At 45.4% G+C, this 15,467-nt stretch overlaps 1 protein-coding gene across 1 annotated transcript in view; it reads left to right on the forward strand.

The window, feature by feature from the left end:
* thada (THADA armadillo repeat containing) overlaps positions 1-15,467 on the forward strand; it is a 93,706-nt gene that overhangs the window by 65,941 nt on the left and 12,298 nt on the right. Inside the window, 4 exon segments of the mRNA XM_080017049.1 lie at positions 5,312-5,703; positions 11,429-11,556; positions 13,762-13,834; positions 14,747-14,897. Of these exon segments, the coding sequence (XP_079873175.1) occupies positions 5,312-5,703; positions 11,429-11,556; positions 13,762-13,834; positions 14,747-14,897 (744 nt within the window).

The following is a 15,467-nucleotide window of genomic DNA, read 5'->3' on the forward strand; positions in this document are numbered from 1 at the left end:
TATCGGTGCCTCCCTACTTAACATACTTAAAACTTTGATTTATATGATTTATATATATTTTTACACTTCAAAATGCTGTATTTGTATCCTGGAAACCATGTAACATTCTTTATCTGAAGGCATCTGATCGAGGAGGCAGCCCATAGCAGCTTGGAACAATGCTGATTGTGGCAGCCCATCGGTCACGTTGACGTTGAATCGCGTGAATTCAGCGGGAATGGATAGAAAAGGTCTCCCAGCGGAACGAGCGGAAGACCTCACTCAGCTGCTATGCTCGTCTGGTCACCGGACAGGACGGACGTGTGTGTTATGCCATTTGCTGGGAAGCTCCCCGCTTCACAACATCGGCCTGAGTTTGAACGGGCGCTGGGTAGCATTTGTTCGAGATGCTGACCCCTTTGCTCTGACCGAGTCTTGACATAAGGTGGCTACGCGTCTGGATGAATGCAGAAGACCGCCTACGTGTGTGTTTACGTATCTGCACGAGCGTGTATGTGTGTGTGTGTGTGTGTGGGTGTGTGTGGGTGTGGGTGTGTGGAGCAGCCGGGGACGGTCGGAGGGGTGGGGAGGGGGTCTGGAAGAATGTGAAACCAAATGTGAGCGCTCCCTGACAGATGGTCCGATTGTGCCTTTGACCCAGTTTAGGGAGGATCGTCGAGCACAGAGGAGGAGAGGGAGGGGGGTAGAAAAGTGAGCAAGAGACGTTAGCGTTTGGTTGGCCATGTGCTCGACACATGTTATGGTTGACAGGGGAAATGGCTGAGGTTTTCGCAAAACAAGGCTGCGTTCTGGACGGCTCCACTGGGCTCATTTGGTCCCTTACATAACCAGCACACAGCGACCTGTGACCCAGTGGACATTTCCAAAATGTGAAATGTCAGTCAGCGTCCCATCTCCCTCGAGCGCTAACACTGCTATTTGATATCTCAATATGGTTCATTGAAATACCTTGTTCCATTCCATGACCACTCTGGACTGCACTGTTAAAATAGTGAAATAGCGGGGCGGGCTGGTGAACAATCTGCTTCCTCATCATTCTTTTAAACTTCTGACTGGAATCGCACAAGAACTTACTGGAGCATTTAGATGCTTTAAACCTCGGCAAGCGTGTGTTTCTTTGTGCATTGTGTGTGTGGGTGTGTGTGTGTGTGTGTGTGGGTGGGTGGTGTGCGTGCGTGTGTTCGCTTCCCGCGGCCCTTTTGAGCCGTTCAGGCTCATAAAAGGACCCCTCCCCAATCTCTAATCCAGCCCTTTGCTCTCCTGCCATGCCACTAACAACAGCAGGAAAACTCAGGAGTTATGACTTCGGAAAAATAGAGAGAAAGACAGAGAAATGTGGATGGCGACGAGGATAGGGGAAAAAGAAATACTGAACCTAAAGTCAGACTCTCTCACACACACACACACACACACACACACACACACACACACACACACACACACACACACACACACACACACACACACACACACACACAAAAGATATTTTGCAGCACTGGTTGGATATGGTTTTAGTAGTAGACTTTGGTGAGTCAGATGGTATTCTTCTTTCTTATCAACCTGAGACTCGTCGATTAGTTATCGCGAGGCCACAAAAATCCCTGCAGCTTTGTGGTCATTGCTGGTGAAATGAGCGTCTTGTTAGTATTTTTTTGGTGGAGTCACTGGCCGTTTCGTCAGGTAACCAGTCATTTGCTGTTCTACCAAATCATTTTGGGCCAGTAAAGCAGTTTAATGTGGCTGGTGAATTTTGGACACCACAGGTCACTGTGGCTACCGGAAAAAGACACTGGTAGGCTTTCGTAGGCTGTTGGTATTTATATCACCTAAGGGTGACTGTGAGCATACACAAGCAACCACGCACACACACACACACACACACACACACACACACACAAACACTCAAAAACATACACGCACACAGGGCCTTTAAGGTAATTAGAGGGAGGGACCCGAGCAAATTGTAAAGCTCCATCAGCATGGGAAAGAGGTCCCCGCACACACACACACACACACAGTGTCTGGGGCTTGTTTTTCACAGCTTGGTTAATGCTGGTTGAGTCTGATGGGAATTCCAGCTGCATGCACGAGTCCAGTTGTGTGTATGCACACAACAACTTATCTGCGTTGGCCTCTGTTTACATGTCAGACGTTAACCACCAGATTTTATTGCTGTAGCGGCACAATCGGACAGTAGTAGATGTCCCAAATAATAACATTCATAATGAACAAGTTTGCTGGAACACACACGCAAACACGCACTTCTGTGGTGTTGCACCACATCATCAGCATGTATGCACCACCCATACAACAATAAGTAAACTTTTTAAGGTTATTTTTTATCTGTTATTATTTTTTTATGTCATAATTTATTAAAATACATATCTTTTTAGTTATTTTTATTTATCACATTTTTTGACAATTTGCACAAAGAGCAAGTACATCATTGTTACAACACCATAACATTTACCTGAATGTAATACATTGTCAAATAAACTTTTATAATAACTTTAAACGCTCACTCCGACACATTACATAGCAAAATGTGTACATGTCTGACACTGTGCTACAAGAGACCATGGCTGTAAGAATTGGGCTCGCCAGGGTCTTGGTTTGGGTCTCCAGTGGGTTTAAAGTTCACTTTTGAGATTGTTGTACCCCTCAAGAAGAATATGACGGACTGTTTCCTGTGGAGCCTGTGTAGAGCATCGAAACATGTCATTTATAAATAAATGGAAATGCTATTTTACAAACTGTCGTTATTACTACACAGCTGAAAGTGCTAACTTCATATCCCAATATGGGCAGGTGGCAGGTACACTAAAGTAAAATTATGATAGAATAAAAATAAAATAAATATAAATAAAGTATGTTATCTTGCAGAGTATATAGTAAGATACTATGTAACCATAATATGCAATGATAGTACCAGTAGCAAGTGGTATGTTTAAATATAATATGGTATAATATGCTGATATTGTGCATGTATAGCTGTAAAATATATATAAATATATACTAAGTTAGCAGTATAGTAATAATAGTTACAATAACAATAATATCATTATAATACCACCAGTGATGCTAATATTAATAAGAAGAATAATAGTAATGGTCACAACAATACTACTCTAATGGTAGTACTAATAGTACACATTTCTCACTTGAGAGACCAGACCTGCATTTTGCAACATGCACATCTCAAGACTGCTTGTGCTTCTGACGTTTCACCACTGTGTGTGTGTGTGTGTGTGTGTGTGTGTGCGTGTGTGCGCGTGTGCGTGTGTGCGTGCGTGTGCGAGCTCGTGGAACTAACAGAGCGACATCTGTTCTTTTTTTGGACATTTAGGACCACGGTTGGATGCAAAAATATACGGCGCTCTGTGTTTTTACAAGCTTTGACGCGTGCGCGTATACGCCAAACCCCGGCGCTCTCATGTCTCCCTCCGTTCCACCTTGACACACAATTATTTTCCTCCACTCATCCTCCCCCACCCCTTCCCTCTCTCCTCTGTTCATCATCAGAGTCCCACTCCCCTCTCTCCCCATTATAATGGGGCGGTCGGACCCTCCTTTGAGGATCAGGTTCCATGGAAACGCCGCCGTCTCCGGAGGAATGCGGCACTTTTTGCCGCTCCTTTATCAAGGCCCACGGCAAGTTTGGGCCAGATTGAGTTGCTCTGTTTTTCGAGCTGTGTGTGTGTGTTTTTGTGTGTGTGTGTGTGTGTGTGTGTGTCTGTGCGTGATAAACGAACTGAGTTGGCTGTCAAAGCGCCGGCCTGCATGGAGGCTCGGAGCGGTACAGTGGGGAGGAGAGCAGCTTAAGAAAGGCATTGGGTTTCCTAATAGCCACCACTACCACTGGATTACGCTTAGATTTCAGGGGGAGTGTGTGTGTGTCTGTGTGTGTGTGTGTGTGTGTGTGTGTGTGTGTGTGTGTGTGTGTGTGTGTGTGTGTGTGTGTGTGTGTGTGTGTGTGTGTGTGTGTGTGTGTGTGTGTGTGTGTGTGTGTGTGTGTGTGTTTATTTGATTGTCCATCAATGATTGAAGGGTGTAAATTCCCTGGTGCCTGTGTCAGCGCAGCTTATAGGCATTTCCAAACAACTTTTTTTCTTCTTTTTTTTTTCTGGCGAAAGCCTTTGCAATAAAAAAAAATAAATGAATAAAAAAAGCCAAAATAGAAAGTGACATGCTCTTCTCCGCTCCACTTTCTGCCGCTTGCATCTGTTTGTCAGCTTCTCTGGCAAGTTTTTATGGGTGTTTTTGTTTTTTTTTGGGGGGGGGTCTTTTTTTGTAGTATTGGGGCTTGTTCTTGCCCATATATGGTATGGATGAAGTGCCCACCTCCAGCTCAAACTGTATTGGACCAGTGGCGCGACAGTGTATCTGCAACACCCCGGGCCGGTTGATATAGCCGAGAAGATTTTGAACTCAGTACTTGGGTTATAATACTTATTCAGACTTATTTCATATACTAGATACTTGAATAATACTTAAGTACAGAAACAAAGCACTTGAACTTTGCTCCGCCTTTCCACCCCTGCCTCTTACCATCATTGAACACATTTCCCTTTCCCACTTGCAGTGAAAGGTGTAAATCTGCTGGCAATTTTTCCGTATTGGCGTCATGTAGGAATGGGAGCCGGTGTCGATGTGCCGTAAAAATTGTTCCATAAATTTCCCCACTCTTGAAGTAGTAGAATTTCCGGCAAATTGCCGGGACAGCTGAGAATGGAAGTGTGTGGGAATGAAAGCAGTAACATTTCCTTAAGGTAGGGGTGGAGCCTAATCCAAATAGTGGGCTTTTATGAATATTTATTCCATACAAATATTCCAAAATATTATTCGTTTCTGGGAAGAAAGAAAAACATTTGTAAAACTGGTGAGCAAAAGGCTGCACCGCAGCCCCGAGCCGGAGGGAGTGAGCAGACAGCGAGAGGGAGAACAGGTGGAGAACGCTCCTTCTCCGGAGGCAGAGCGTGTAGGACAGGTTGAAAATGACCACACTGATTTAATATCATTGGGTTCGGGTTATTGTCTCCGGGGATGAGGACTGTCCCTTCTCAGACAGCGGAGGGAGAGGCCGCAGGGCGGGGAGACGGGGAGGCAAGCTCTAGTCTAGAAAACAATTCTGTTGCCTAGTCTCGCACAAACATTACATAATGTATCCGTAACAGTCATTTATGTGGAACAGACTCTATACAGAACTTTTCCGTAAAGGAGGCTATATGGGAATGATTACCTACTTCCTTTGCCGAACATTTTTCATCCAAATGTATTACAATAAGGCTATTGTGTCTGTCTTCCGACCCAGATTTGGAGCTCCGCCGGGAAACCCTGGCCATCCTGATGGTCTCAGAGCTGGTGGCCCCTGATGGCCCCCCAACCACCGCTCTGCTCACCTCCACCCTGGGCCCCGGGGCCGTGAAGTACCTGCTCAGCCTGGCCGCCGTGGCCCTCAGCACCAGCCTAGAGAAGCCCTGGAGGGAGCTCTGGCCGGACCCTGAGCTTGGGGCCCGGCTGCTGAGCAGCCTGCTGCGGTGCCCGTTCTACGAGGTGCGAGAGCTGGTGCTGGAGGAGCTGCTGAGGAGGCTGGGAGCCAAGAAAGAGGAGAGGAAGAGGAGGCCTTCTTGGCTGGACCAGACCACCCTGTCAAACCTGACCAGCTTGGTGTTTCACGAGACCCGCCCCCAGTGTCTGGCCAAGGTGGGACCACACACGCACGCACCCACCCACCCACCCACACATGCACGCACCCACCCACACGCGCGTGCACACACACACACACACACACACCGTGCACACACACAGATGCAAACATGATAGAGTGTGTGTTTGTGCATGTTTTTATGTGTCTGGTAGTTTTGAGGATGCACATGTGTATGGAATCTATGGCTGGGCAATAATTCTACCTTATTGATAGTATATTGATAGATAGCCATACCGTGTATCAGTGGTATTTTGTTATGAAATTAAATGATTGTCATATCATGATACAATGTTTTCACTCTATGATTATGATTGACACGTCCATCTCTGACTGCTTCACATCAGTGTACGGGCTTGGTGCTGTAGCCAACGTCTCAGTGTCAACCCCACTGGGTAAACCATACAGTACTATATTTTGACTGGCCTTTCATGGGAACCGTTTTACCCCTAAATTATATTGTGAACTGTGAATTGTATTGTGAATTGTGTCGTGCGCTACTGGTTAAAGCCATGACAACCACAGTCCCTGGGCGATTGGAGGGGACAGCTTGGGGGCCCCTTCCTTCCATCGCAGGAGGAAGAGCCCCAGCATAACGAGCACGTCCTCCTATTCGTCATCGCTGGGCTCCACCACGATGACAATTGCTTGCGAATTCCAAATTCATATTCCAGAGGCTTGCGTGAGAGACTAATCGGCGTTCAGAGGAGACGCCAAGCGCATTGGCCGAGAAACCAAAGCACTCCCCCCACCCTTCTTTCTCTCTCTCTCTCTCTCTCTCACTCTCTCTCTCACTCTCTCTCTCTATCGCTCTCTTCCTCTCTTCCATTTTGTTTTATGCTCCAAATTTATCTTGCCTGCTCATCCACTTACTCATCCAACATATCTCCCTCCAACACACAGAGGCCAGGTCCTCTGTCTCTCACACATGCGTGTGCGCACACACACATGAACGCACACACACACACACACACACACACACACACACACACACACACTTTAACAGGTTTTGGACAGTAAAAAGAAGGACTATTTCCTGGCTCTCTCCTGCTTCTGTCATTTATGTCATTAACTCTTTTCCATAACTTCACCCGACTCTGCTGCTCAGAAGTGTGTGTGTGTGTGTGTGTGTGTGTGTGTGTGTGTGTGTGTGTGTGTGTGTGTGTGTGTGTGTGTGTGTGTGTGTGTGTGTGTGTGTGTGTGTGTGTGTGTGTGTGTGTGTGTGTGTGCGCCCACACACGCCTTGGGAAATTTCTACACCCTTCTCTTTGTGTGCACTTATGCTTCTGCCTAGTAGGGCTGCGTTAGAAAAATTGATACGCTGATACATTTCTTTTTTTGTTTTTTTTACTATTTACTATTATTACTATTTACTACTATTCAATTAGTAAAACTTTGTTTGGGAGCTATTGAACTATTTTCTGCTTGGATTATATACCACCATAGTCACAAATTCAAGATTACATTTCTGTATTAGTTCTGAATTTGTTAAGTGAAATATTTTTGCAATTATTTCCCTTATTTGTGCAAAAGGTCAATATATCGATGTAGAATCGCATCTTGAGCCATCTAATCAATATCGGATGGAATCGAATCATGACCCTTTGTGTCGAAATTGAAATCAATTCATAAGATCCTGCCCAACGCCCAGCTCTAATACCTCCTGCTTTCTTCAGTTCAGTTCTGTGTTTTTTCATGTGCGTTTCGGTAGACGTTTCTGTTTCGCCTCATGTTCATACTGTGTGTGTGTGTGTGTGTGTGTGTGTGTGTGTGTGTGTGTGTGTGTGTGTGTGTGTGTGTGTGTGTGTGTGTGTGCGCGTGCGCGCGTGTGTGCGCGCTGTGGCACTTTACAGCACAGCCGTTTATGTTTAAGTGTCGACCCGTTAAGCAGAGCCTACCCGCTCCAAGGACATGCCAGCCGACCGTGGGCTGGTTGCCATGGCTCTGCTTAAGCATTCTGGGATAGCGGGAAGGTGTGTGTGTGTGTGTGTGTGTGTGTGTGTGTGTGTGTGTGTGTGTGTGTGTGTGTGTGTGTGTGTGTGTGTGTGTGTGTGTGTGTGTGTGTGTGTGTGTGTGTGTGTGGAGGGCGGGGGGGGGGGTTAGCCAGGCAGCAGTGTTGGTTGGCCTTGGCTCAAGATGGGTGTCAGGGGCAGCCTTCTCCATGCAATCGGGGAAGTGTCCCGGAAACAGTTATCTAATTGAGTTGTATAAATTATTTTTCAAATAAGTTAGCACCGGTTTTGACTGAGATGTTCGAGGAATCGTTTCAGTCTCTCAAACTACTTCCAACACTTAATCAAGCTTGGATATCATTGTTTTTGAAAAAGAACAAGGATCCTCTGTCTCGTTCAACTAATCGTCTTATAGTATAAGTCTACTATGGTCATCTCCCCTGCTCAAACGGGTTTATTCAGAACAGTTATTATTTACTTAACCTCAGACGACTCTTGTACCGTTTTCACACCAAAATTAGCCGGTTGACCCAGGTTTTTAAACACCGGTCAACCCGCTAAAAACAGGCGACCGCCGTGGGGCGGTGCTGGAGCGTGGGGGGTTCTCCGCAGTGCTCGCCACGGTGTGATCCCCGCACTCAAAACCTTCCACTGTCCCACAAACGGGGAAAGAAAAGTCGATAACTTCTGATTATTTGGATTCTAAATGGGATATGAAGTGATGGAACGATACACGGATATTCCTGTCTATTGAGGGACCAACGTCTGGAACGTGAACACGCGTCGCATCGCAACCTGTGAAGGGGCCAAAATTAGCAGGTCGACCCGGGTGTCCTGTTCACATCAGAGCCGATCGGAGGGGGAGCCAATTAAAACCCGGGTCTATCGCAGGATCATTTGACCCGGGACTGAGACCAGGGTTTTTTTCTTTCCCCCTGGTGACAAATGCCGGAAGTTAGCGGGTGTTACCGGGTTTTTGGTACAGTGGGAAAGGGGCACTGTATACGTGGTGTATAATCCCTCCACCTCGTCGGCACCAGAGGCTCTGATCTGATCTCGTTAGATGCAGAGAAGGCTTTTGATCGTGTAGAGTGGAATTCTCTTTTTCAGATTGGAGAAATTTAGCCTTGAAGATTGCCTGGGTAGAACCGCTCTGCTCATCCCCTATTTCTTCAGTCAGAACTAATAACACTCACTCAGAATGCTTTCCCCCGTATCGCTCCACCCGGCAGGGCTGTCCTTTGAGTCCTCTCTTATTTGCTATTGCTATTGAACCACTCGCCATGGCGCTCCAGTCAGACCCGAGTATAACTGGAATAACTAGATATGGATTTGAGCAGAAGGTTTCCCTCTATACGGATGACTTGGCTTTATATATTTCTAATCTTTCCATATGGATCCCTGCTGCTCTTGACATCCTTACTTTATTTGGCCAAATTTCAGGGGTATAAAGGTTTTCCCGTTCAAAATTGTCCCACATGCTTTTACATTACCTTGGTATTCAGGTCAGAGATAACTTTGAGGGTCTGTTTAAATTCAGTTTTGCCCCCTTGCCGGCTCAGATGCAGGAAGATTTCTCGAGGTGGTCATTGTTGCCTCTATCCCTTGTACCTCGGGTTAACTCTGTTACAATGGACACCCTCCCCAAACTGCCCTACCTTTTTCAGTGCACCCCCATTTTTCTCCCGCAGTCTTTCTCTTGTAAATTAGATAGTTTAGTCACTGAGTACATTTGGAATAAGAAAGTCCCTCAACTTCCTCGGGGCCTCTCCAGACAGATCCGAAGCTGAATCATTCTAAGGTTGGCAGCCTAATAATAAAACCTAAAATTAGGCGAAGCCAAACCTCCGAGAGACCTGGGCCTCTGCAACAGCTCCCTACGATGACAAACACCTTTCCTTTACACACGCTGAGGGGTTGGTGTTTGCTGCTATTCTGGAGTAACAGCTTTAATAGAATGTTTCTCATCATTTCAATGTGCTTTTGGTGGGTTTGGAATGTTATTTTTTTTTCCCCTATCATGTGAATTTTGTATTTGCCTCTAATTTGTATTCGGTGACCAACATGTGCGGTTTTTCTATATTTTTGTTTTCTTTTGATGTTAGATGCGTTATACTTGACTCAATATTGAACTTGAAGAGTAACATTCATATTTGTCTGTTGTTAAAAATCGAATAGACAAATTTGGGAAAATGCGATTGGTGTCTTAAACAGAATTCACAACAATAAGAGTATTTGTTTAGAACCGCCATCCACCCCACAAACCACTAGTGTCAGACAGTCAGAGTATGAGTGTGTATCATTCTTCTCCTTCTTTTATTTCTCTTCTAAGCCTTTTTCCATTTGGGTGACTAGTGTGATATATATTTTTTTTTATATCCGTCTGAGAGAACAACGCCATCCGTGATCAATTAACTAGTGGACTCGTTCTCTGGTATTACGTAAGAAGACGCGGATGCGGCTCTCCGGCTGAAAGCGCTGCATAGCAGGAAGTGATGCTGCATTTACGGGAACTTGGAAAACCCTAATTTGTCCCCGTGGGCTACCACCACAATACCTGTGGGACTTTCCTTCAAAACCTTCATACTTTTTTTTTTTTTTTTTTTTTTGCCAGTATGGATGTCAAATAGGTCTTAAATTGCATTCATAAGGATCTTAGAAAGTCTTAAAGTTATCAACCTAAAACCTGAAACGCTTGGTGTGTGTGTTGCAGGGAAGGGGCTCATTAAAGCAGTTTGTCAAAACTCAGGAGCGGAGGCTCCGGCCAGCTGGGGCTGCGGCTACCAGTTTATACCTGGCAGACACAAGGCTGACAGACAGGTTGGAGAAAGAAAACAGAAAGACAAGCAGGTCTGAGAAACAGAAAGACAGACGGGTTTAAGAAACAGAAAGACAGACAGGTCAGACTAATAAAAGATAAATAGAGATAGACAAGCATACAGGGCAGGCCAACCAACAGAGAGGCTTTCAGGCCAGAGAACAGGCAGCTGAGCAGTAGACAGCAGACTCTAGTAAATAAGCTCTGGAGCTAACAGGGAGGGAGGGCGTTTCCTAAGGAGCGGCTTCACTCTCTGAAGGTGTGAGCAGGGAATAAAAAAAGCATGGTCTGGGGGACTGAACAGGGTGGGGGGGGCGGGGGCTTAGTGGATGTTTGATTAAGATAAACAGATAGCACGACTGCTAGACTTTGGATTGCTGCTGGTGGCTCTCAACGCAGAGAGTGATGGAGGGATCGGTGCCAATCCATGTACCTGTGTTTTGTTTTTATGTTTTTCGCAAGCAGCGGTGTCTTTGTACTCGCCCGCCCAAGCCCACAGTTTACACGTGTGTGTCTCTGTTTGCGTGAGAGAGCCGGGGAACGAAGCCGGCAGCTGGGTGCCCGTGGTTAAGGGTGTGCGTCGGGAGGTAAAAATACCCACGGGCTGCCCGCCAGCCACACAGTGGGACCAGAGGACACCAGAGCGGTGCTGATGGACGGCCCCAAGCAGCCTCCATGTCAGCCCTGCCACATGAGTGTGCACATTACTGGAACCAGCAGGAAACTCCCTGTTCAATACTGCTGTGATTCATATTGTCATGTGACTATTCCAATTGATATTAAATAGGTGGGTGGTATTCTAATGCCCCGAAGCAGGTGGCCGTCAACCCTGTTTTAACACGGTTGTACTGGTGTGACGCAGTGGTGTCTGGGTGCATGTATGCGATCCTATACTATGGCCACCCACAGTATAAAAACTCAAACCGCCACCCACTTCCTGTCCTCTCCTTCCAGGTCCTCCAGGTGTTATGTGCGCTGGGCTCCAGGGACGGTGAGCTCCCCTGGCGGGATGGCGATCGGGGACTGTCGCAAGGCGGTGTCCTTGCCTGCCTGCTCTCCCTGGCCCGACGCTCTTCCCACAGGTTTGCTCAAGATCATGTTGGATATTTTTTTGCTATTTTTATTTCACAGCAACTGGGGGACGTCAGCGGTACTTGCTGTGTTTTGCTTCACAATAATTTGTTGTAAAATCGCCTCGGAATCAGAGGAAGGAATCGGAAACTTTTTTTCGAAGTGTCATGAAGTCAGCCCTATGCGAAATGCTCTCCGTATACCGTTTATGGATCAGGCGGTCAGATGTTACTATGTTTTTCTGTTTCCCGTTCTCCAAACGTGACTCAATATTTCCGAGCAAGTCCGGCTGTCTTCGCTGAAAAACAAGTAGGTCTCGTGTGCTTTTTGTGAATCGTTTTCCAGCTTCCGTCACAGTGCGAAGGGACAGACCCACAGTGGCATCGCTCAAACCCCAATGCGGAGCCGTGACTCCATTAATATCCTGTGCCACTCCTCCTCACCGTGGCTTACATCCATTACCATTTCTTTCACCCGATCGAGTTTCAGGTAAAAGGAGGCAGTGTGCTGACCCAAAAATGGCCACTCCCAGCAGAGAGGAACCTCTTCCTCCTGAGAGATTGTATACTTTGTATGCTTTTCGGTGGCGAGTGATGGATGTCCTGGAGGGCACGGTGCAAACGTGCACTCCCCACATTTTCGGCTCCTTTTCCAATTCCCTGCTTGCCCGTGAAAGGGCCCCTACTTGACGCTGGCAGGCAGACTGACACACATGCATTCAGAGCCAGAGTGCGTGGAGCAGTCGTATAGGTTTACTCCCTGCACCTGGACACAGGTGTGCACAACGTGCGGCGTGTGCGTGTGCCTGCAGGTGCATGGCACTCGGATCAGTTAGACAACGCCGGCTGCATAATGGATCCAGCACCTATGTTGCACAATTTGTGCGTACGTACATGTGCAGGGCTCAACATGAACATTTGCCCAGTTGCCCTGATTTCAAGCACATTTGAGCCATTGTCAACCATCTTCTGAAGTATGGTTGCGTGATATACCTCGCTGTCTGTTTAGAAACGTAAATAAGTCGAAAATAATCAGGCATCCAAGAAAAACATTTTTTATATATTTCAATCTGTTTCTAAGTTGGGCTTCATTCACGATATTGATGACTGCATTGTTTACCTTACAACAAGGCAACAACAAAAAAAAACACATTAAATATAACCCAAAAATGTTTAATGTTTTCCATTTTTTGATGTCCCTTTCCTTATATTGAAATATGGTTTATAAGTGTGTAGGATCAATTTTAAAACTATTACAATTAGGCAATCATTTTGTTGGTCTTTGCAACCAAAAGCAGTTGAAGAGTTAAGTGTCGGGCGCTGATGTGTGTAGTACTGCCTAGCATGTTGGCACATAACATTATATACGTGTACATGTGCACTGTAAGTGCTTTGACACCATCCAAAAAAAAAAAAACACCCCCAGCACTATACTTTTGTCACCTCGGACAAGAGAAAGGCCGGCTCGAATATGGATTGGATTACAAAGGATCGCAGCACTCCCTAAAGCCCCGACCCAGCCACGATCTCTTACACCCTCCCTCCCCGAGATCTGCTTTCCTCTTGGAGCTGTCCCAGGGTTATGATTAGAGCCCAGGGCGGGGAGGGGGTCATATCGGGTTCCTGGCCGTCCTTGACACCCGTTTGATTGAATGGCACTTGGGACTATTGTGATAGTTAAAGTAGTGGCGGGCACCAACACACTTCCTTTGTCGGCTTTAAGTCACTGCATCTGAGTGATGTGGGTGCAGGTGGTCATGCTGGTGGATTATGAGGTCTTAATCTCTGAGCATAAACAAGTGTAGTTTGCGCATGGACGGCATATTATGATGAACAAACTGAGATGAACATCGAAGGCATACATAAGGGGCCTAATTACAGCCCATTTAAATAATACAAAGTGCTTGTCCTATGTTGTGTTTCAAAAATCAGCAAATTTTATTTTTCATCCAAATTTAAGAAGAACTTTAAGCCAATGTTGGAAATGTTGCAACTAATAGAAGGTCAACTTTGTATGTTTGTTACCTGCATTTTCATAATGTCTCTTCCTCATTAGGTGTTTGTTGTGTATAATTACACTTTCATAGACTGATAATGTGATATTGGCATAAAATGAACAAAAAATTATTATTTGCAATTATTTGTCAAACAATTAACTTGAATAATAAAGGTTAGAAAGACAATTTTATTTCTTCACGTCTCTGTGTTGTGTTCCAGTGTGGAGCTGCTCTGTGCTGCCCTCACCCTCGCCTCTCAATTGATGGTGCAACTGGTCAGTTCTGACCCTGAGGTAAAGTGTGTGTGTGTGTGTGTGTGTGTGTGTGTGTGTGTGTGTGTGTGTGTGTGTGTGTGTGTGTGTGTGTGTGTGTGTGTGTGTGTGTGTGTGCTGACATAAACTGTTGGTTTCCCTATAGTTCTGCTTTGTGATCTTGGATATGTATATGTACCCGGGCACGGCCGAATCCTGCTGCTGTATTTTTATCCATGGTTTGGTTTCTACCAGCGACAAACCAAGATGCATTGGCTTTACTGCCACCCAGCAGCTGACCAACCCTGTGTTTTAATGTTCTTTTCGGCTCTAACAGTCTGTCTGACTGGTGGCATCGTGATGGTGATGGCTTCAATGTGAAGTTCTTCAGCAGACTTGAGTGGCAGATTAATCCACCAGGTCCATCCGTGTTGAAACACTTTCCTATGAAAGGGGATATCCCTTACCTTTCCGTTACCTTTGCCTTTTTTTAATGAACCAAAATGGTGCGGTCGAAGTTTGTTCTTGTTAAAACTCGTATGCTATTTAGGTTTTTCAAGACAACAAACAGGATCCCTTTAAAATGTCTGAAATGGACTATTTAAAATATCAGATTAAATGTTAAACATTTTGTCCATTTTTTTTTTGTCAATATATAATATTTTTTCAAAATTATCAACTTCTTCTGCATCAGTCAACTTTTCTGATGTTATAAAACCCTGAGCCTACCGCTGAATCTACCGTTGACTCTAATCTCATACTGACTTGCTAAACTGTATTGAATAAGGGATGATTTTTACAAAAAAAGGTCCTAAATCTTACAAATCTGTCATAAAAAAAGTCTTGCAAAGTATGAAATTTTACTCTCCGAAACAGAAACTGACCAAATCCATTCAGGTACTGCTGTGTAACACTTTTTATTTCTTTCTTCTTGTGTGTCGCCGTGGCGTTCAGGGTGCTTGTGCAGCGTGCCTTCCAGCGCAGTGGGGGGCGCTGGTTTGCGGGTGCTGTGGGGAGGAGCAACCAGTGGAGGTGAAACTGACTGCTGCTGAGATGCTGGTGGGCTCCACGGGACCCCTGCTGTGCAGCCCCACCCTGCCTCTGGGTGAGTCTGCTGGCACTGGGGCGATTTAAATTCAACATTCAACATCGTCACGATATAAGACTAGATATTGTCCGGTAGTTTGATGGGTATCATAATATTACATTATAGTTAAATGTTGTCTTTAAGGCTGTATTGCAGTAAAGTAATGTACGTTTAGACTGTAGACGTGCAGACTCACCTATTTGTGTTGGAACTGCTTCAATGTTCCAATTTTCAGTTTCCGTTTTAGGATTATTTTTCTAAATTTTAATTGTGTGTACATACACTGCGACCTCTTGCCCATATTTGTTACATCGACTCTTACTTTTATATATTCGACTCTTATTTTATTAAAAAAAAAAATGTATATCCTCCTTATATTTGCCTTGTTATTTTATCTTTGTATGCCCACTCCGCAGTTGTTGCCTGTCATGCCCCAAGAATTTCATTATACCGAATGACCTTGTGTTGTACTGTATGTTCGACAAATAAAACACTTTGAACTTTGAACATTTCTGAACATCATAGACTGTTTCAGCTGTTCGAATCAACACCTCAATCATTGATTCTCAACTATTTCCTGTCTCGGTC

This window comes from Zeus faber (genome assembly GCF_960531495.2).
Source record: "Zeus faber genome assembly, chromosome: 16".
Lineage (NCBI taxonomy): Eukaryota > Metazoa > Chordata > Actinopteri > Zeiformes > Zeidae > Zeus > Zeus faber.